The 23,465-nt window shown below is 43.4% G+C and overlaps 1 protein-coding gene across 5 annotated transcripts; it reads left to right on the top strand.

Annotated features, from left to right (window-relative positions):
- The first annotated feature begins 2,721 nt into the window (after nucleotides 1-2,721).
- Nucleotides 2,722-23,078, top strand: rnf34b (ring finger protein 34b). 5 transcript variants are annotated; one of them, XM_085793509.1, is made up of 9 exons: nucleotides 2,757-2,967; nucleotides 10,036-10,260; nucleotides 14,598-14,855; nucleotides 14,895-15,137; nucleotides 18,501-18,563; nucleotides 18,695-18,896; nucleotides 18,998-19,021; nucleotides 19,220-19,261; nucleotides 20,797-23,078. In XM_085793509.1, exons 1-9 carry the CDS (start codon nucleotides 2,962-2,964, stop codon nucleotides 20,979-20,981), a joined length of 1,248 nt encoding a protein of 415 aa, XP_085649635.1. In that variant the 5' UTR covers nucleotides 2,757-2,961; the 3' UTR covers nucleotides 20,982-23,078. The 5 variants fall into 5 exon arrangements, with proteins under 5 accessions (XP_085649636.1, XP_085649635.1, XP_085649634.1 ...); XM_085793508.1 differs by having other exon boundaries at nucleotides 14,889-15,137; XM_085793507.1 differs by having other exon boundaries at nucleotides 14,598-15,137.
- Nucleotides 23,079-23,465: the final 387 nt, after the last annotated feature.

Genomic DNA, 23,465 nt, shown 5'->3' with positions numbered 1-23,465 from the left:
GCTGCTGGGTTGGTGGGGCCTCTTGGGCCTGGTGGTTCTGAGTGGGGGGAGCATATTGGTCCCGGTGGTTCTGAGTGGAGCTTCCAGGGTCCTGGTTGTGGTCTGGGTGTGGGTCTAGCTGTCCTGTCAGGCCTGGGGGGTCTCTGTCTCTGTCCTGGAGCTTCTGTGACAGAGAGGCCAGCTCTCTCCTGGAGTCTCTCTCTCTCTCTCTCTACGACTGGTTGACAGCTAGCTAGCTCGGGGAGTCTCTCTCTCTCTCTCTCTCTACGACTGGTTGACAGCTAGCTGGCTCGGGGAGTCTCTCTCTCTCTCTCTCTCTACGACTGGTTGACAGCTAGCTAGCTCGGGGAGTCTCTCTCTCTCTCTCTCTACGACTGGTTGACAGCTAGCTAGCTCGGGGAGTCTCTCTCTCTCTCTACGACTGGTTGACAGCTAGCTAGCTCGGGGAGTCTCTCTCTCTCTCTCTCTCTCTACGACTGGTCTAGCTAGCTCGGGGAGTCTCTCTCTCTCTCTCTACGACTGGTTGACAGCTAGCTAGCTCGGGGAGTCTCTCTCTCTCTCTCTCTACGACTGGTTGACAGCTAGCTAGCTCGGGGAGTCTCTCTCTCTCTCTCTACGACTGGTTGACAGCTAGCTAGCTCGGGGAGTCTCTCTCTCTCTCTCTCTACGACTGGTTGACAGCTAGCTAGCTCGGGGAGTCTCTCTCTCTCTACGACTGGTTGACAGCTAGCTAGCTCGGGGAGTCTCTCTCTCTCTCTCTCTACGACTGGTTGACAGCTAGCTAGCTCGGGGAGTCTCTCTCTCTACGACTGGTTGACAGCTAGCTAGCTCGGGGAGTCTCTCTCTCTCTCTCTACGACTGGTTGACAGCTAGCTAGCTCGGGGAGTCTCTCTCTCTACGACTGGTTGACAGCTAGCTAGCTCGGGGAGTCTCTCTCTCTCTCTCTACGACTGGTTGACAGCTAGCTAGCTCGGGGAGTCTCTCTCTCTCTCTCTCTACGACTGGTTGACAGCTAGCTAGCTCGGGGAGTCTCTCTCTCTCTCTCTCTCTACGACTGGTTGACAGCTAGCTAGCTCGGGGAGTCTCTCTCTCTACGACTGGTTGACAGCTAGCTAGCTCGGGGAGTCTCTCTCTCTCTCTCTCTACGACTGGTTGACAGCTAGCTAGCTCGGGGAGTCTCTCTCTCTCTCTCTACGACTGGTTGACAGCTAGCTAGCTCGGGGAGTCTCTCTCTCTCTCTCTCTACGACTGGTTGACAGCTAGCTAGCTCGGAGAGTCTCTCTCTCTCTCTCTCTACGACTGGTTGACAGCTAGCTAGCTCGGGGAGTCTCTCTCTCTCTCTCTCTACGACTGGTTGACAGCTAGCTAGCTCGGGGAGTCTCTCTCTCTCTCTCTCTACGACTGGTTGACAGCTAGCTAGCTCGGGGAGTCTCTCTCTCTCTCTCTCTACGACTGGTTGACAGCTAGCTAGCTCGGGGAGTCTCTCTCTCTCTCTCTCTCTCTCTACGACTGGTTGACAGCTAGCTAGCTCGGGGAGTCTCTCTCTCTCTCTCTCTCTACGACTGGTTGACAGCTAGCTAGCTCGGGGAGTCTCTCTCTCTCTCTCTCTCTACGACTGGTTGACAGCTAGCTAGCTCGGGGAGTCTCTCTCTCTCTCTCTCTACGACTGGTTGACAGCTAGCTAGCTCGGGGAGTCTCTCTCTCTCTCTCTCTCTCTACGACTGGTTGACAGCTAGCTATCACAGAATCAGAGGACACTGACTGTAGAAGTAAATGTTGCTTGACTTTTGTTTTCATAATATAATTTTCCTGCACTGTATTTGCAAAATCTTTTTAACTTGTGTGCACTGGCCTTTTACAGTAAAGTCACATCCACATCTACTCCAACTGTTTCTTTGGCGATATTTCCCACATGTTGGGAAAGACTTTGAACACTTCCATGCTCCAACACAACTTTGATGTGTGAGCACTGCGGGGGGACTGTTTTGGCCATTTCTAAAGCTCTTATGTGTGTCGCTGCTGCTGCTGCTGGCCCCGGGGCCCCAACAGATCTTTTAATGTGGCTGTGCAGAGTAAAAATCAACGGGGTCACTGTTTGATCCACCGGAAATGACTCTTGCAGCAGCTTCATGTTGTATATTTACATCATTGTGAATCCTGATCCAGATCTTTTGTCTCCTGCACAGCTGCAGCAGCCACATAATAACTCATAAATTCTGCATGACGTCTGGCTCATGATCATAATAATGATGATGCAGCGCTATCTGCTGCCCCCTGCGGGCTGCTGGCGGGTACTGGTGGTGTAATGGTGGAGAAGCCCTCTAATCTCCTGACTGCAGACAGCAGCCTATGCACATGCACGCACACATAAGCCAAACATGGCGGTAAATAAGATTGTAGACGCTTTTAGTTTTGCTATAAAAACCATGATAGGAATAACACAATGCATGTGGTGATGCGTTGATGATGAGTGTGTCAGCTTCCTCTCATTGAAACAAGACCCTGCCAAAAATAAATAAAGCCTCAAGCTGATGTTTATATTTAGATATGCATATATATAGATATATAATAGATGGGTTATATTTGTCCCTGGAACCCAGTGTGTTGAGGTTTGTTGCAGCCGAGCTCGCCACTTAGCACCTTTAATGTTGGTGATACACATGTGAAACCGAGCCTGTGAAACATGGCATGATGCGTCTGTCAGTGGCTCTCACACGAGTCTTTATGCACGGCACCGCACGCCCACTCCCGGTGATGTGTTAAGGCGGATTGGCTGCTAAAGATACCAGCGGCCGTGTGCGCGCTGTGGTTGGCTGCGGCTCTGCTGGCCATTACGTTATGCTTACTCCACACACACAGGCAGTCGGAGAGAGGGAAGACGTAATGGTTTGATTCCCTGTGTGCACTTGCAATGGTCGTCGTTCTGACATTACTCGGCAAATTCCTCAAACGGGAGGTGCAATGAAGGTACGTGGAGCCGCCTGCGCTTCTGTGACGGGCTTTTTTTTGGGGGGGGGGGGGGATTCATGTAGGAGCCGATTTGTTGTATTTCTGCGCACGATGCTGCACAAGAGAGGCAGGAAATACCTCCATCCTGATGTCAATTCATTTTGTTTGCGTGCACTTAGTTGTAATTAGATCAACAGGCTTGCGTTTTAATGCTGCACCGGCTGCTGTCGCTGCTATTCCTGCTCTGTCAGCCTGATTTTTTTTATTTTATTATGATGATGATGATTATTATTTAGGTGGTCATGCAAAGCCTTGAAATGCTGCTATCCCCCCCCATCCACAGTCGCTCGGGTAAACACTGGGTACAGTGTGTAGCCTTTTAATGAGCCTGCTTTGACCCCACAGTGTGATAGTTCAGTGGACTAAAGCCGCTGGAGCGACGTCCATTCATCGTCAGGCTTTAATCCGCTCTAATGAGATAGAAGACTGCGGTCAGTGAGTGAGGAAGCGCGGGGATGTTTGGGAGACGTCTCGGTGTTGGAGAGGAGAGGAGAGGAGAGGAGAGGAGAGGATCACCTCTCAGGTCCGAGCTGTGTCAGGCTCTGGAGCTGCCTCTGTGTGTATGTGTGTGTGCCAGAGGCAGGCTGCCGCACAGCAAACAAACACACACACCAATGTACACACACACATACACATACACATGCATGCACACACACAGAGGGAGGAAAAGGTGATGCTGCTGTCTGGCAGCTCGAGCTCAGGAGGACTGGTGATGATGAAGATGATGGCGATGATGTCATTGGTGCTCTGGTGGCGGCAGGTTGGTGGCGATGAAAGGTTAGACAGGAGGACTACCACTGCAACCACCACATCCACCACCACCACCACCACCATCATCATCATCATCATTAGTGCTGTGTACACACAACATGAAGAGTGCTGTGTCTCTGTTGGAGGCTGCATCGCTTTAATAGGGCCTGATTCAGAAATCTAAATATCTTTTATTGCCAGAGATGCAACATAAAATACAGAATTTACTCAAATACTCTGCACTGCTTTGGAGTACAGGACACTGACCCGAGTATTTAATCTGTCAGACTTCAGCTCCACTGCATTTCATGGTGAAACACTGTGTGTGCAGGAACAGAGAGTTCCCTCAAGCACCAGATGTAAGATAAATGCGTGAGCGCTCGGGTCAGACCGGACCATTACTTTCACATCTAAACATGTGTGGACTTCAGGACAGGTCTATTGAGGTGATGTTGTTGTTTTTTCACATTTCTTTCATCTCGCATTTGGAGTAATGATAATCTTCTGCTTAGGTTTTCTGCCAGTGTCGGACATTTTGAACAATAACATTGTTATTTGACCTTTTCACTTTCATACATGTCCAAAAAAGTTAAGTTATATACATTTAACTATAAGATTTACATGTTGAACAACTTGAGCTCATGAGATATGATAGTGGCTTCTGTCTTACTAAGTGGAAACAATACTGTGATACTGATCAGATCCATTCTGCACAGTGAAGTTTTGCATGTAGGTCAAACATTTGAATAATGATTATCTCCGTACTGAGGAGGTGTGTAACCCTGGTGGTGGACAGTGCAGTTAATTTGCCTGAGGCACATTATTTTTGTGTTTTATTGATTAATCTGCTTTATATTGAAAAGCAGCTTTTCTGCCCCAGTGGCACAGACGGGGCCGTAGCTGAATTGTGTAAGCATACATCTCGGATCAGGCTGCAGGATCCATACAGTACGTGTTATCAATGCCATTTTAATCAGGGATGGACCTATGACTTGATCCATGATGTTTCCAAATGAATGTTTGATTTTGATATACTTTCCATTCAAAATCCTCTTACCGTTTCATTTTCCCTGTCGTCCATCACGCTGTACATCATGGACGCAAACACTCACAAATCTCTGCAGTAAAATTATAAGATGCAGCACTGATGGATCATACTTTATTCCAGATGAGGCTAAGCTCACTTAGGGCTAACTCCTAAAGTGGATGAAGAAGTCTAAAGCTATAAAGAGAGGCCGGAGGGCACGGCAGATTCCTTCTGCTGGTTGTGGGAAGAAAAAAAAAACAGTCCAGTTGTGTTTTAATATTTCAGGACAGTCTCCACAGCAGTCAATATCTGTTTGTGTTTGTGGCACCAAAAATGTTCTCCAGGCTAAATCCTCCGCAAGTCATCCTCTGCCCTTGGAGTAAACTGTGTAAATCTCTTATTTTGCAGACACAAATCCAAACTTAGCTGGTAGCCGATTGAGTTTTATGTGCATGTCTCTCCAGACTCCAGTGGATTTGACGGCTGCAGGCTCCAGCAGACGCCACTGAATCATGTACATCCAGGCCACGTTTGAGTGATGTGCACTTTGAATGAAATATTACATTTGAGTCTTATCACTTCAGACAAATGACGAGGGGCCGACAAATATTAGTTAATTTTCTCTGATAGCATTTCTCTGAACAGTCGAGCTTCTGAATTCACTTTTCGCACAGTTTGTGACATTTCCAGTTGATGCCAGAGGAAGAGGAGGAGGAGGAGATTCACCTGGCAGAGAGAGGAAATGAGATGTGAGGGAGAGACAGAGGGTGATGGAGAGATAGTGAATAATGGCGCTCTATAAAAAAAAAAAAGTATAATAGTGCACAGCTGTTTACACTGAAAGCCTCATAATACTGCCCAGTTTAGTGTGTGTCTGTGTATTGATCGCTAAATCACTGCAAATGCAGAAGCTGGGGGTTGGGCTGATGAATGCCGTGAGACAGAATTTGTCAACCGTCAGAGATTTTGTTACAGCAACACACACACACAGACACACAGATGCAGCTCTCCTCCATCGATCTTATAGCGTTGCATTCCCATAGTCAGAGTTGAGATCAGTTGCAAGCAGAGCCAGAGATGTCATCTGTTGTAGCCACTGGAGGCAATTTCATAGGCTTTAAACAACTTTTGTCACACACGGAGCGGCACCCTTGCGAGACCTGTAAACAAACTTTGATGGGTAAAATTGTTGGAGCTCCCCTTTAAACAGGTCTATTAGGACGAGGCGGATGGTGTTGCAATGCGGTGAGCGTCACTGATTGATACTAATATTTGATGTCGTAGTGTAGAGAGACAAGAAACATGGGCAAAGACACGGGATGTGTAACAAAGGCCCCCGGTCAGGATCAAACCGTGGATGCTGCTGTGATTTGGTTATGCAGTGTAAACATTGGACTATCATCGGCACCTGAGTGGTTTCAGGGTGTTAAATTCACTGGATTGAATTGACATTAATGCAGCACATCAGTCGACCGTATCTGCTTATGCTTGGAACAATTTTTTTTCCCCCACATTGTCTGTTAAAGTGAACTTCTCAGTCACCTGCTCAGAGGAACCGAGAAAGTGTTATCTGCTCCATTTCAGGCCTCGTCTCGGTTCCACTTAAACACTCTCAAGCTCCACATGACCCATTTTAGACTCTACACATCTGGTCCCGTCCCAAACGGTTCCACTTGTCAGTGTGTCGGTGGCGTCTTTGAGATCTGATCCTCACCAGATCGTTTTATGAGGTCAGTTTGCCGTTCATCAACACGACGAGGCCCTGGATGCTGCTGATTTCCCTCCCCCTGTGTTTGTTTATTTATTTATTTATTTATTTTACTATTTAAATCTGTGCCACTGTTACTTTTCGCTGATGCTCCCCTCTTGGTGGCCTCGAGTTTGTTTGCACACACACACACTGGATCTGGATTGTTTGCTGATCACATTCCAGCAGCACTGTGAGAAATAGCTCAATTATTTGGCCGAGCCCTGACGGCGATGACAAAATACATTACAACAACAACACAGTATTTCCAGAGGTAAAGTTAAAGTGATCAAACGGTGGAGATAATACAAATGCTGCTGCTAAAAAAAAAAAAAAGCAGTGTACTAGGCCTACATGTGATGTTTGCTCTTGCCGCTTGTTTGTTTGGGACTCCCTGCCTGCAGAGCTTACAGTGTGCTAATTGAAGTGACAGAGGGATCTCGTGCTGCTGGCTCCAGGCCAGATGAGACTGATTTCATGGGCAGACTGCAGCGACTCCTCATCCCGCAGTAAATGCAGTCAATATTCTTCTTAGTAGCTTTCACCCTCTCGTGAGGGAGGCCGGTTCTAACCTGGGAGACTTTTTTAGCAGTTGAACATCAGGTCAAGTTTGAGCCTCGGGCAAATAATTCGACTTGTTATGCATCGTATTCTGTGCATAAAGCGAGGAGGGGGGGGGGGGGGGGTGCATGGTGAGGAAGTGAGCAGCTCTTGGTAGATTTTAACCCAGTATTAGAGGACACATAAAAGTACAAACAGACAAGGGATTAACAGAAAATTAAGTATTGATAACTGATTAAACATCAATTAATCATTAATGTCAAATAGCTGGAGCATCCAACACCTGAAATTAGAAATTCTTTCCTGATTTTCTCAAATGTATGTTGCAGTAACTTGAACATTTTCAGGTTTTGCACCACTACTCAGGCAAAACAAGGTTTTTAAAGAAGAACACAGTGCATGGAGTGCTGCTTGGGTGTAGCAAAAAGGGTATCCCTCAGGTGCTCTTCAGTCAGGGAGATCCAGGAAAAGCTTACAAACGGAGAACTGAGGCACTCATGAGGGTGATACTTAAAAACGCCTTTATATTATTGACTGGCCTTCGTCAGGGCAAGGATGACAAACATACCATCCTTGCCCTGACGAAGGCCAGTCAATAATATTTGCCAGTTTGGCTGAAACGCGTAGGCATGTTTTTAATAGATTAGCCCTGTATCAATAAAGGCGTTTTTAAGTATCACCCTCATGAGTGCCTCAGTTCTCTGTTTGTAAGGTTTTTAAAGATATCATGTCACCTTGCTTCGATGAACTCTCCTTTTTTTCATTTTGTCAACCAAAAGATGAATCTGTTTCAGTTTGGTGATAGATAAACAGGAGAGAAACCATTAAATGAATGAAATCAGTCGAAGCTGTGAACTTTGTAAACACATCCTGACCCCTTTGACTCAGACCTTCCTCCCTCTTCTCACCGTGACTCCACATATAGTAGTGCCTCCTCGTTCCTGCATGGGATTACATAACGGATCCCTAAGCAGATGGGTGAGGTCAGATCACAGGGTGTTTGTGACAAGTCGGAGCAGAGCGCTGCCTTAAGAAGAGATGTGGCAGGACCCTGTGAATTCCATTGTTTTCCTCACGGAGCCGGGAACACACAGAGGGCTTACATTATGCTCATGTCAGCTATTGATTCTGCAGGCCGGGCCGAACAACAGAAGACATATTCTCTCCTCGCTCTCCTCCCCCTCCCTCCTCCTCTCATCAGTATGCTCCAAGGAGCCGTGGCTCCCATCACGCCATCTTTGCTCCCTGTCTCTGGCCCGTCTTGTGGTCAGCAAACACATCCCCACCGATTCTTCACCACATTCTGCTCTCGCTTCTTTAAAAAAAAAAAAAAAAAACTTGCTCGATGCTCAAACTTGAAACTTTTGTTTGCGGGCAGTGTGACGTCCAGTTGACTGCAGCAGGATATTTTCCATGTGGATTCCTCACACATCCTCTTCATCGTCCACTTGGCTCATTTGTTTATCAGATTGTATAAAATAATGCAGTCACTGTGAAATTTAACCCGCGGATCTCTTTGGAGAACATCATTAATAGGAGCTTTTAGAGTCCACTTCAGTCTAATTATCTCTAACCTCAAACACCCTAAAAGAGCACTCTCAATAATGTGCTGTCCAGTATCTCTCTCTCTTTTTCATTCACTCTTTTTCTTTCTTCTCTCTTAACACTTCGACAAGAAAGAATCTCCCTTTAAGTCTCTCTGGGTGTTATGATATAATTTATAAGGCACCGGCCTGGATGACACCGTGTATTTTCTAATAGTGTGATGATATGCAGAAAGGTGAGAAATGAAAGTGAGAAGCAACGCAGAGCAGAGTAGTTTCATACAGGACACTGACACTGAATTGTTAGCATATGAAAATAATATGTATCTAGATCTCCATCCACACACAGGAGTAATAGAAATTTTACAGTGTTAGTTTGATCCCTTCACTAAAAGCCGACCAGGCCGAATCCTCACACTGCACGATCACCAAAATCCAGACAGGAAAAAGCTCTGAGTTAGAAAAATGTTCATCTGAGTTGTTTTCAATTTTCACCAGATCTCAAGATTTGCAACCACTAGAAAATCGTTTGACCTTTGACTTCTTGGTCTTGGATTTTTGCCTCTCAGGCAATAAACTAGCTGTTTTATTTACCCTGATGGTGGAGGTTGTTGGAGCTGTGTACAGCTGGAGAGGAACTCTGCAGACATTAATGCTGCAAAAAACTTCACAATAACTTGACATTGTGTTTTTGTGTAAAACAAAAAAAGACGATAAAGTAAATTCTAAGTTTTTATTGTTTTTAACTACATATGATTCTGCAAAAAAAAATACAAGATGTGATCATCAATCAGAGATAAAAGAGTAAAAGACAGTGCTATGTTAAGGTTGACATGATAATAGCAGTTTTTTACGTATAAAGGGAAAATATAGGTGATTATTTAATGATACATTATAATGCAGCAACCACACTGTTTTCCTGTATAATATGAAAATAATAGACATTAAGATTAATTCAGTCATGGATTGTTATTGCATATACTGATATAGATTACTTGTACTATATACAAACTTCCTTTTATCCAACCAAATATGTCAACCTAAAATGTGAATAAAATGACTCGCAAGTCATGTAGATAATTTCCATTTGATGGGGCTGTGCAGCAATAAAAACTTTAAAAAAAAACCATAGCTCAGGGTTTAAATATTCCACTAAGCAGAAACACGATTTAGTTTCAATGAGGAGCTGGAAGAAGCTGATGCAGAATACATATGATGCTGTCAGAGAGGAGGGATTAAGATGATTCTCCAACCTTAAAGCTGTGAAAAGGATAAAAAGGTGGAAGAAATGTAACACGTCTGTCTCTGATGATGCCAGAGGTGTAATTTAATAAGCTCCACAAAACGTCTGTGTGAGATGAAAGTTTTATAAGTGTGTGTGTGTGTGTGCTCCGTAGGCAGGGGCATCGTCCATGTGGGCGTCATGCTGCGGACTGCTGAACGAGGTGATGGGCACGGGCACGGTGCGGGCACAGCAGCCGGGGTTTGGAGCGGGGGCGGGGCCCTTCCGCTTCGCCCCCAGCGCCGGCTACTCCACCTACCCCCCCACCAGCTCAGGGAGCGCTGCGGCTGGGCAGCTGTGCAAGGCCTGCGGACTGGCCTTCTCTGTCTTCAGACGCAAGGTAAACAGGATCGCACACACTCTCACACAGTCAGCCGGGGGGTGGCGTTCAGGGACATGAGGCATATGATGTCCAATAAAAAAACATGCTACATACATTAGGGGTGGGAGAAAAAAAATCGATTCCCATAAGTATCGCAATATTTTTTTTGACGATTTTTAAATCTTTTTTTTTAATATATATATATATATATATATATATATATATATATTGTGCAATGTGCATTTGTTTGCCTTTTTTTTTTTACATACAGAGAGTCCAGGCTTTGAAAAGGGTTTAAACTTTATAATGGTGTATGTTAATTTATAGGCTCCTACAGTATTTGTGTGCAGATAAATGTTAAAATGTAGCAGTTTTACCTCAGTCTATAGCTCATTTTGTCAGAAAGGTTTCAGAAGCCTGTTTTTTCTATACTCTTTTATTTTTGCCTCTTTTATGCAGTCCAGGCTTTTGAAAAGAGAGTAATATAGTATATTATATATATTGCATACTGTACATATTGCCTCTGAATAAATCTTAAAAACTGACTTATATGTGATTCCTGCAATAGTCTGTAGACAATCATAATCATTCAACTGTTTCACTGGTGTTAAAAATGCAGACTAAAAATCGAGAAAATCGGCAATATCGTAGAATCGCAATATAAATCGAAAATCGTTGAAGAATCGAATCGGGAGAAAAGTGTATCGTCCCAGCCCTACTGAACATAAACACTGAATATTTTCAAAGCAAACTCCGTGTTCAGCCTGTAACAGCTGTCTGACCCCCTCCCTTCCTCCTCCCTCTGTGTCGGTGCAATATAAAAAAAAAATCAGCTGTCAGAGAACAGGCTGGGAACTTGCTTGAGTAATCCTTCACATCACACATTTACTCAGCATTTTTTTTTTTTTTTTTTGACAGAATTATGTAATGGTTGCGTGCTGTTGTGAGAGGGACTCCTCATTCATGGTGCATTCAGGGAAACACTGACATCTGTAATTACTGAGTCCCTTGCTGAACCTTTTTAGGTGTTAAAAACTGTGAGATAACACACATTAGGAGATATTTCCTGCCCACCAATGTGAACCAGTTCCACCTTATACATTAGAGTCTCCCCATATAAGACCAAACATCATCCCTTTTCACATTTTTAAAGGTCATGTGTTGTCTGTCTGCATCACCGTCAGGATGTAACTCATGAATGTGCCTCTTTTTGTGAGGTCAGAGCACTGAAATCTCTCGAACTCAGTGCATGAGGGTTATTTATGCACTTTATCTATACAGAGGAGGCTGACTGAGCGTACAGCAGCTTCTTTAAGAGTGAGCAGAGCCATTAATAGAGTCGGTAAGAAAAGCTCAGGCTAAAGGCTGAGGTCACAAACAGGTACAGGGTGATCATGTACAGTACAGCCTGCAGCCTGTAGGTTTACTGTGACTGAAAATTTATCTGAGGCGAGTTTAAAGTCTCAATGGTAAAAAATCTAAATACATTCAGTCAACTGCTGTTCTTAAATACAATTTTGATGTACTTGACCTGAGTGTTAATGCAACAACAGGTCTTAATTCACTAGTGTCAACTGTGGTGACTGACTTTCACATTAGGAAGGGCGGTCCTCTCTGTGTGTGCAGCCGAGGGATGCGCGTGAATGTGGTGACGTAGGGACGAGGACCAATAGATCCATGACGAGGGCGGGGCTGCTAACTCCATCAGCTGACAAGAATTTAGCCAACACGACCGGATCGCTTACTTCTGCTTTAAGATTTCACAAGGACTCCTGCTAGAAATTAGCTGCTGTTACAATTCAGTTGGTTGGTTTTATTTACATAAGTGTGTCTTGATCAAAGAGGTGAACATACAGTATCCACTGTTTAACCAAAAAAAGCAGCAAACAAAGAAAAGCTATAGAAACATTTAAGTTTCCCACGTTTTGTGGTACTTGACCAAGACTAAGTTCAAGGTCAAGGTCTTGATTTTGTCTCAGAATCAACAACATATTTACTCGGACTAAACCAACCCTAACCCCCTTGGTCTTGGTCTTGACTCAGCCTCGACCCCATCAAAGTCTTGGTCTTGGTTTTGACTCGGTACCCTCACATTTAATTTATGACCCTGTGGAAGGGCTGGTATTTTGATTGGGTACCACTGAACTACCTTAAATAAACAGTAAAATGCTGGTTGCACACTTGTCATTTAGTCAGGATTTTAAATAAGTGCAAAAAGGTCATGGAGAATTCTCAGTGTTGTAATCTTTTTCTATGTAATCCTTATTCTACCACTTAAAAACCGCAAAGTCACCAATGTGAATCACACGCTGTGATGAATGTGCTAAAATGCAAACCCACTGCCACATGCATCATATTATATTCATGCTGGTATTTGCAGGGTCTCTGCACAGCTGCATGTGTCAGAGTTTAATGGCAGAGTGTGTCTGTCTGGCAGTCGGACGCACCGAGTGCTGCAGTGGCCCCCGGTCTTCAGATCGCTCTATCATCATCCACACACCAGCTACCTTTCTGACGACAGGTCAACTCCCCCAGAGACACACGTTTGTGTGCGAGTGTGATATTTTCGCACTAGGGGATTAACAGCAAATGATTGAAGAAAAGTAGCTGTTGTGCTGGAAAATCTTCCTCTGCTGGACCAGACTGTTTATGTGGCCTAGTGATAAGGAAATGTTTACAGCCGTGGTCGACCTGCTTTCCTGCCCATTTGAAGTGTCAATCTACTCCGCTGCTCTGTATCAGGAGACAGTGTTAAGTCTGTAAAATGTCAAACATCACCAGCAGCTAGAGACAGTTTATTTCTCTTTTCTTTACTCTCTCCTAGAAAATAACTGCGAACACAGGGTGAATCACTGTGATGGACTTGTGTTGCCAGTTTATAGTCTCTCTTGTGTCTCTTTTTTTATTTTATTTTTTACATTTAAAGGGACAACGAGGAGTTTCTAATCGGTTATAAAAAAGTCTCACGTTAATGTGGATGAATCTCCGCTACCCACACTTGTTAATGGGCCCATTTTCGATAAATATATCATTCTGTCTCTATCGTTATTTTGTTACTATTAGTGGTGGCGGAGATGCTGGTCGAGCCGACCAGCGTTTCTTTACTTTCAGTTTCGCAACGAGTCATGAGAATAACGTAGCTGAATCGCCGTTTATGGTCGGAACTAAGACGGTATGTGAACCTCTTTGAACCTCTGACTTTAATTATTGATGAATGAAAACATGAGTCCGTCTTGCGCCGGTCAAAAGAATTTTACGGTGTGCGCGGAGGCTCATAAATGTAGTGTGAAAACGCTTCGCTTTTCCAAAACTCCTCGTTGTCCCTTTAACAAGGTCTTGAAAATGTTTGTTTTGTTCAAACAAAAGTTAAAAATCCAAAAATATTAAGTTTACAATGACAGAACACAGCAAAAAACAGGAAATCTTCACACCTGAGAAGACACAACTTGGAAATATTTGAGCATTTGTGGCTTAAAGCAGAAGTAAGCGGAATATTTGTGTTAATATAAGTCTTAAATAGTTATATCTTCCGACGGCAATCACTTATATAGAGTGTTTGGTCTGAAACACGGGTCTGTCAGTCACTCTGCTCTGCTGTAAGCCGAGGAGAAAACTTTCCTTGTATCCTACAACCTTTATCCAATGAGGAGAGAGAACGGCATAAAGGGGCGGTCCTCTCTGTGTGTGCAGCCAAGGGATGCGCGTGAATGTGGTGACGTAGGGACGAGGGCGGGGACTGCTAACTCCATCGGCTGACAGGAAGTTAGCCAAAACGACTGGATCGCTTACTTCAGCTATAGGCTTATAATTCATTTTACTGACTGATATGGCATTACATGGAAAACACATGCACACATTTTTCACACATGTAAAACAAAAACCCCAGTTACTAGTTTAGCTGAGTTTAAACTCCAGTTTGCTCAGAAAAATGTATTCGCCTAAAATCATTCAGTGAAGTGATAACAAAAAAAAATTTAATTATTCAGCAGCAATTCCAATGAATAATAATTAATGATGATAATACTGCATGGATTATCACTCAGTCCTCATCAACAATATCTTGCAAGGAAAACTGTGGGCTGGTGAAAACAATGCCATCAGCATTGTGCTCGGCTCCATCACATGACCTATTTTCTACTGATCAGATCAGTCAAACTCATCAGTGCTTGGTTGATTTATTCATCAGAAGTGACATTGAGTTAAATATGCTAACAGATCTGGGCCTACTTAGGAATAATGGAAAATACAGCTTCGTTAAATGATGAGCGTTGAAGATGAAATTGTTTTGTTTTGTTTGACTCAGAAGAAAAGGAATTGCTGATCAAATCGCTTTCTTCTCCTCCGTCTGTCTGCAGCACATCTGCTGTGATTGTAAGAAGAGCTTCTGCGCCCTGTGCTCGGTGCTGCAGGAGAACCTGCGCTGCTGCACGACCTGCCACCTGCTGCGCGGCACGGCCTTCCAGCGGCCGCGGCTCATGCAGCTCCGCGTGAAGGACCTGCGCCAGTACCTGCTGCTGCGCAACATCCCCACCGACACCTGCAGGGAAAAGGAGGACCTGGTGGACCTGGTGCTCTGCCATCAGGGCACGAGGGAGACGCACAGAGCCGTGGTGGTGGAGGAGGACGAGGAGGAGGAGGAGGAGGAGGAAGAGGAGGAGGAGGAAGAAGGAGAAGAAGAAGGAGAGGACACACATGAGGAGGAGGAGGAGGAGGAGGAGGAGGAAGAGGAGGAGGAAGATGAAGGGGGAGATGACACAGACAGTCTGCACTCCCTCCCCCACTCGCGCCCCGCCTCGCCCCCCTCCGCCACGCGCTCCACCTCTGAACAGTCGGTCCTCTCCGCCTCTCAGGGAGACGTGCTCAGCCCAAGTGACAGCTCAGGGACCACCAGCCAGGTCTGATGTGCAGACACACACAGACACACACACACACACACACACACACACACACACACACACACACTCACACGTGCGCTCACTCATTCACTGATTTCCATATGCCATACTTCTTTCACATCTGTCCTCATTCTATCCGAGATAATTAATTTCAAAGGTGAAATCAACTTATTTACAAGTTTCAGTCTGGCTGTTTTTAAGTCAGGCGAAGGCCCACTCCTTTCAACTGACAAAACAAACAAACAAACAAACAAACGCCCTCTCGTGCATCGCTTCAGATGTCACGCTTTTATTTCATCTCGTGCTTTATTCTTTCCTTTATTTTCTGCCTTTTTAACTGTTTTGTTTTGGTCTCATGGTGGTTTTCAGTTTCAGTTTCAGTTTAGTTTATTTGAAAGGGACAATGCACATTAATAAACATTGTAGCCTATAAAAAAAACACACATGGAAATGTACTCGAATTAGCTTAAAAAGCTAGTTTTCATCGATTATCCTTCTGCCAATTTGTACAAGGCAACCTTTAAAAAGAACAACAATGGAATAAAATATTGTACCACATAGGGTAGAACACATACACATACTAACTGTCTGTAAATACATACATAATAAATACACATTTGGACGACAACAAGGTGATGTGTGTCCACGTTAATAAATACACATTTGGACAACAATATCAACATCAGTGCTCACATCTTTGGCCAGCTCTTAACATTTGTTTGGATATGATGGAGATTCTCTGATTTATTGTGGCACTGAATGGTGGTTTTGTCCTGAATGAGGAGTTTCTCCCTGAAAAACCTGCTCCATCTGTAGATCTGTTTACCTCCTCTGACATTGACAAAGCTCTGAACTGCTGGATGCTCTCATGTCCACGTGACAGCTGCAAACAGCTGGGTTAGCTCCATGTGTGTGAGTGTTTGTGTGTATTTACGTGCATGTGTGTGTCTGTGCACGCTCTCTCTCGCTCTCTCCGACCAGCCAGCCAGCCACGCAGCTTAAGCCCTTTGCCTTTTTTAGGTCTGTTACATGGGCTGAGTCTGTTATGTAAGAGCCACACAGGTTGAGAACTCCCCACAGCGTCACAGCTGCAGCTAAACAACAGAAACACTCCAGCACATCGCTCCTCTCTCTCTCTCTCTCATGGCCCTGTGCATAATCTCTCTGTATGATTTTCTCTTTCCTCTTCAGTTTGTGCCACATCAAGGCTTTATGATTCTCAGGGGTTATTTATTCTGTCAAATGTGTGGATGTAGAAGGAAGAAAATTACTGTGTAGCTGCAGTTCATTTGTATCAAACAAAAAGGACATCCAAATTGCAGCAGCAATCTGCAAGTCCAAATAGATTTTATATCAAACAAGAAAACATATAGCATATAGGCCTACTGCAGTGTGCAGTTGTATGTAGTCTTTTGGTGGACCTAAAGTGAACCAATTCCTTCCAGTTTTCTCTGAATAGATGTTTGGCATGTTGATTTGGTAACTATGAAAGCTGCTCTTCAGATTTGAAAAAGATCATATAAATATGTATAAATAATATATAAGTAATCAAGCTGGGGCAACACAATGAAACAGTGGTATCACCTCACATCGGGCCTTTGTGTGGAGTCTGCATGTTCTCTGGCTCCTTCCCACAGTCTAAGAACATGCTCTCTCTTTTGATTGGAGACTCTAACCTACGATTTTATGTTTATTTAACAGGGACAATACATACAACATTGCCATAGAAAATGGAAAATGTGATGCATATAAGACTGCTTCAGCTAATTTGCAGTCTTTGTCCCTGGTCAGGCTTTGAAATAGGATAAAATATACTGAATACAATAAATGCAATAATAAAAATACAGTGGATAATACAGTGAATAGGTTGAATAGCCAGCAGAGATTGGCTCCAGCCCCCCCTTGCAACCCTGCACTATTAAGCAATCAATCTTATCTAACTTTGAACAGGTTGAATAGTCTAATGTAAATGGTGATTGACAAGATAAGAAAAATCTAACATGTCATCATTTTAAAACAACAGAAATCCACCAGACTGTCTGTCTGTATCATGTGGGTTTTCTATAGTTAAAACAGGAATTAGCATGACTTATTGGATGTATATTTAATATTTTATACATAGTATAAAGACTCTACCAGGGAGGTTTCTATATGTGACCTCATATTTTAATGATATTTGGCAGAAGAAGTCATTAGATCTTGATGTTTCAGAACATCTATCTAATATTTTCTCATTAACTGTTGCTAATAAATCTGGCCCACGTAACTCATTTCCATTGTCAGTCACCATGTACGACATATTTAGATGCAGCGGAAACATTTCTGAATAAGTTGTATTATTAAAGCAACAAATGCAGCCGCTCTGACATGACTCTGCACTCTCTGAGAGCTCTTTAGTACTTTCACATGTTTGAAGCAGCTCAAACATCAAGTCAGAGAAAATTTCCTCCTCTGAGGTTTGGCGTGTCGACGCCGCCGCCACCGCCACTCCTGCATGTGCGTGTGCGTCTCTGAGGGGTCTAGTCTGAGTGAAAGCATGATGTCTGGGCGAGGGCAGGCGTCTCGCACCGCGACGCTGACGGATACATTATTAACACATCTTCATTCGAGGAAGTGGGTAATCTGCTGGAATGTACTGAAGCAGAGAGAGAGAGAGACAGACAGAAGGAGATACTTAGTTTATATTTTTTATGGTACAGACTATTGATATCATACAGATATAGAATATTTCATCTCTTCACAAGCGTCCTTTTGTCCGGAAGATAAAAGGGTAAAGAGTACAGAAATGGCCGAGATGACACCGAGCTCTGCGGCATCTGAACTATTCTATGTCTCCATTTATTCTCCTTTTCATCTGGCTCCATCCTGACCTCCACCTTCAAAGAGAATAATTAACTGCGGAGATAAGAGCAGCTGAGTCAGTGTTCAAACATCTCCATTTGTTCATTAGACATCTGAGCTGTTGCAATTTAAACATTAGCTCACAGATCGCTGTGAAGTCTCTCTTTTTTTCTATCATGGGATTGACAGTCATAACAGAGCTGGAGGAAATTATGAATTATAATCAGGCATCTTGTACGGGATCTAGAAAGATGGGAGAAGGACCAGAGTGCACTTTAATTTTTTTATTTTTTCTACCTTCTTTATGAATAGGAAGTGATCATCTTTATGAGACAAAGACATCAACTGTGTTTCTTTCCAGTTCAGTAGCTTTAAATCTGGAATTAGATTTGGTGTCTTGGTTGCATTTTACGCATCATTTGATTTATAGTGTTTGCACAGGCTGAGCAGTGAGTGAAATGCTGTTATGGGAGTTTAAACAGATGTAAATTGACTTCAGCTTGTTGATTTCCACCCACACAGGAGCATGAGGATACTCCAACCGCGTCCCTCTTGAACCTGGAGCCCACTGAAAATATCATGGAGGTATGATGTTCTTTTTTTTTCTTTCCTTTTTTTGTATTCGACATGTCCTTGTGTGAGGAGTTAAGTCCTGCTGCTCATTTAGTGACCGCCGCCGCTCTGTCTCCCCCCCCACCCCTGTGTGTGGAGTGTAGGTCAGTCCGGCGACACAGAGGAGGATCAGGGCCTCGCTGTCTGATCTGGACAATGAAGCGGCGATAGAAAACCTCTCAGTCCGCCAGCTAAAAGAGATACTCGCCAGGAACTTTGTCAATTACTCCGGCTGCTGCGAGAAGTGGGAGCTGCTGGAGCGAGTTCATCGACTCTACAGAGAAAATGAGCAGAACAGGAAATCCAGTAAGCACTTTTGATTTGACTTTATATTTGAAATTTATAAAAAGCGTCACGACTTCTCTTCTCGTATGATTAAAAATACCTTTTCTCCTTCTTTCTTTTAGTGGAAAACGTGAGCATAACTGCAGGTAATGATTATTTATCATACTTTAAATATGTTTAAATATATGTATATGTTTATTTATGCACTTGGCTTTCTCTCATAATTGAAAAACAAATGCAATGATTCAATGTTTCAACCTTGTTTTATGTAAAAGGGCAAATCCACTGTTCCCTAAACTAATAGATTTTTTTGTTGTTATCACTGCCCATTCGTATCTATAAAGTGGTTGCATATCCTCCACCTCTGTGCAACAGTGGAGATGGAGGTAAGAAATCTTCGTATAAAAGGTCACCTCACAGCACCCTCTGCATCTCCTCCATCAACAAATATTGTACGTTGCACTAATCATCTGCCGGCACTGAACAGTAAAGGCATGCCACAGCCATTTTTACCCACTCGGTCCTTTATGTCATCCTCTATATTATGTCATTATGGTCACTCAAGTCATTATCCACTGTCTGAGTCGGTGTCTCCTCGTTCTGTCGCCTGTGTTTCTTTTCCAGTGTGCATCGTCTCGTTTCACTGAGCAGGACAGCCTCTCGTTCTGTCATTAACACTCTCACTAAGAGCTTTTACCTTCTGATGAGTCATCGTGTTGCTTCAGCGGCAGCATGCCTCCATCAGGTGTAATTACACTGACAGGCTTCCTAGACGCTTCCTCTTGTTGATATGAAGGACTCGAGGATCATATTAGTCCACTTAGCCCACTGTTAGTGAGACGTGCGGGGACAACAGACAGTGGCTCTTTTACAGATGCGAACAGCTGGAGCCAAATTGAGGCCGGTGAGCCGATCAGCGAGCTGTCAGACGTTTAACTCACAGAGGCCAGAGATGATCGATTGGTGGCATATGAGGACATTTTTTACCCTTTTTTTTAAAAATAATTCTCCTATGATTTATTTCTGAACTTTGACTTGAAGTAAAAGCAACAGCTGCACTTGTAAAATGACTTTACAGATCTGGCTCTGGTTGATGCCAGTTTTTCACAAGATAAATTATTATAATGCTGCTGATGAAGCATTCTCACCAGGAGGAGTAGCTGTTCTTCAGCTTTCTACCTTATCACATGATCTTCATTAGCAGATGGATTTTTTTCCCCAGTTGTCATGGAAATATAGTTTTCAGTTTTCCATTTGCTTTTTCTGAGCAAAGAACATTTTTGTCCGTGTCGGTTTAAAAGCTGAGGATCAACTTAGCTCGGTTATCACAGGTAGATGACAGATTGAATTGACACAGTATAATGGCACAGTCCTAATGTGTATGTAAATGCATTTTTTATTCTTGTAGGAGTTTTAAGCTTCCACACAGTGGTTGTCACTCTGCTTGGGGTCCACACACAACAAACAAGTGTTAAAATCACAGTAAAGAATGAAACAAGCCAGAATATAGAAATACAGAATGAAATACAGAAATTAATTACAAATAACTTTACATGTAAAACAATAAACAATAGTTCATTAATTGTCATAAATACACATTTAGAAAAAGGGGAAGAAGACCGCTGTGACTCATTTTTGTTTTTTGGACAAAAACTCAAGCAAATAAAAGCAGTTTTGTGTAACAGATGTGGCATTTATTAGGTAACAGACTTGGACTTGCTGCTGTAACATAGTGAGGAGCAGAGATTTAGGAGAGGAGAGAATTAACTGCTCGTGGACAAACAGGTGAATGATGCAGCTACAGGACTGCAGGAGTTTGAAGTTTTTCCATCACAACATCATTGAACCCATTCAGCATCGTAACGAGCCTTACAGAGAAACTTTGTTAACTAACTGTCTAATTTCATGTCTTTGTCCACAGATGGAGTCAAAGCTCAGCTGGCGGCCGACGAAAACCTGTGTCGCATCTGCATGGACGCCATCATCGACTGCGTGCTGCTGGAGTGCGGCCACATGGTCACCTGCACCAAATGCGGGAAGAGGATGAGCGAGTGCCCCATCTGCCGGCAGTACGTGGTGCGGGCCGTGCACGTCTTCAAGTCTTAAAACTCTGAGCGAGCGCGCGTGCACGTCGTGGCCCGAGCCCCCGAATTCATCGCCCAGGATGAACTTTTGCTGTGCATGACGTGACGTCTCGCAGGGCCCAATGCTGCAGCAGGCGCCAGCAACTTCCTGGTCTCTGAAACCAGACTGTTGCCTCTGGCCTACCACGGTTTGCCCCCCCCTCCTCCTCCTCCTCCTCCTCCTCCTTCCAAATCCCCCTCTTACTAACTCATGTCCCAGTCCCACTTCTCCTCCTCCTCCTCCTCCTCCTCCTCCTCCCTGGTGGACCATCATCAGCTGCACCGGGACGCTCACTCTCTCTGTCTCTTAGCTCTGTTAAACACACAGCAGACTCCCAGCTGCCATCACTTCCTACTCTCCATTCTCTGTTTAGATTTGACTCACAGGAGAGGAGAGGAGAGGAGAGGAGAGGAGGTGGTCCCGCCGTGGATACTTGAAGTGGATCGGGGAGAGTTTTTTTTTTCTTTCTGTGTGCTGAAGGGAAACAGTGTGACGAAGAAGAAAAAAAAAAAAAAAAAGATCCCAGGGTTAGAGTCAATATGGTTTACACAGTCATGCCACATGACACCGTGTTATCTCCCTCAGTGTTCTTTAGGATGTGCAATATCTGAAAAAAAAACATGTTTCTAGAAAATGTTAATTCTTTAATTAATCCAAACATGCACCAAGTCATCATCATCATCATCGTCGTCGTCGTCGTCGTCTTCATTGTCGTCTCTCACACAGGAGGGTGTATGGTGCCAAACGTCATGCCTTTTTTTGATTGATATTTGGGTTTAGGACTTCACAGTATATGCATCTCATAACCAGCAAAGCTTGGTGTGATAGTTTTGTTTGTTTTTTTCTTTCTTTCTCTTTTCTCCGACGAACTTTAGGAAATAAAAGTGTGTACCTGTAAAAACCTTTGGACACTCACTGTGTGAATGTGTTTCCTCCATCTGGAAACAAAGCGCACAGGTGTGTGGTCACCTGCCGTACTTCACATTCCTACTACACCTACTGAGCGGGAAAAGTTGATTCTGGACCTTTTGAAACAGCAGTATGACAAAAAAGAAAAACTAACTAAATAGCTAACTTTTTTTTCTTTCCTGGCTTTCAACCACATTTCCTGACCCAAGGTGAAGAAGACCATGGGATGCTGCTGAAAGATACAGCTATTATACGGACCTTGAGTCAAGCTGATCATCCTTCTTTGATTTTAAATAACTTCCACCAAGCAATACCATTTGATTTAACATTTAAAGTCTACCAAGTGTCTTTTGTTTGATTGTGTTGTCCGTCAATGTCCATTCTTAGGTAGGTAACAGGTGCTACTTCCTCTACACAACCTTTTTTTTTTGTCTTTCTTTTGGTCATGTTGTCGAGGTGTCCTTCCAAACATCCAGCGAGAGGTAGAAGAAGCCTGGTTTACTTTAACCTGTTATGCAAAATGAAACACTTTGTTTTCTTGTCATGAGATCCAGTTAACTCAGATGTCACTAAAAAAAATATCTGTCTTCAGTATGCCTGTGGTATGTTTAAAAAAAAAAAGCTGAATTGCTGTTAAGTGAATTGCATATAGATAGTTTATATTGTTGTTTACTGATAAGTTATTAAATGTATATTTTTCCATGTACTCGGGAGACAACATGATTTAAAAATCTAATCAGTACAAAGGGTTTAAAAATAAAAATATAAACAGTTTTTGAGAATGTATTTCTGCTGGTTTTGGTCAGACGAGCTCCTCGGTCCTCTGATCGTGTTGGTCTCTCACCATTAAAGTTGCGTCCTTTGGTCTCGCTTTCTAGCACTTTTTATTTATTGATTTTTTTTGTTGCCGTTGTTGTCGTCTGCTTCAGATTAAAACCTGACACTGACACCATGCACTGTAACAAACACTGTAACTCTGTAAGTCTGTTTGTCGATGCTGCTGTTTCTCAAAGATGTCATTCATGGGCAGCTACAGTATTATCAGAGTAGGAGGGTATCATGAGCACTCATAATCCTGGATCTTTATATTTTGGAATGTTGAACCTTTTTATTTTGGTAAACGAGAGAAAATAATTTATTAGATTCAATAAAATGCAGTACTACAAACCAGATGATAAAACCCTGCTCTTCATTTGTAATTTTAGGTTGATGTTGTTTACTCAGGGCCATAACGGAGGCTGACATGTTGCCTGTCTTCACCTGCCAAATAATAGGACGTAATCTGCAAACAGAAATATTCCAGTATGAGCATATAATCTTTGTTTATGTAATCAAACCCCATTTTTCAATTACATATCTTGTGCATTAGCCGCTCGGTGTGTTTGTATTGTACATAGATGTTTTCATTATTAAGTGCTGGATTCACATTTGCCTACCTCTGCATATCTGTTTGGTTTCACTGTAAACAGATACAGGTTGTATCAAACTGTTGTATCAAATTTTCCATTTGCTGTTAGCACAGTAACCAAAGGTGTCACCAAAAAGTCAAGGAGGGAA

Source organism: Trachurus japonicus, chromosome 12 (assembly GCF_045865225.1).
Source record: "Trachurus japonicus isolate A0001 chromosome 12, Traja_1.0".
NCBI lineage: Eukaryota > Metazoa > Chordata > Actinopteri > Carangiformes > Carangidae > Trachurus > Trachurus japonicus.
Note: the sequence above shows the minus strand (reverse complement) of the source record. Positions and strands in the feature narration are given on the sequence as shown.

Excerpts from the sequence above, each read along its gene's own strand:
- rnf34b (XM_085793507.1), top strand. Across the intron at positions 19,022-19,219 it reads AAACGTGAGCATAACTGCAG|TGGTTGCATATCCTCCACCT; the intron begins GTAATGATTATT and ends GTATCTATAAAG. Across the intron at positions 19,262-20,796 it reads GTGCAACAGTGGAGATGGAG|ATGGAGTCAAAGCTCAGCTG; the intron begins GTAAGAAATCTT and ends CTTTGTCCACAG.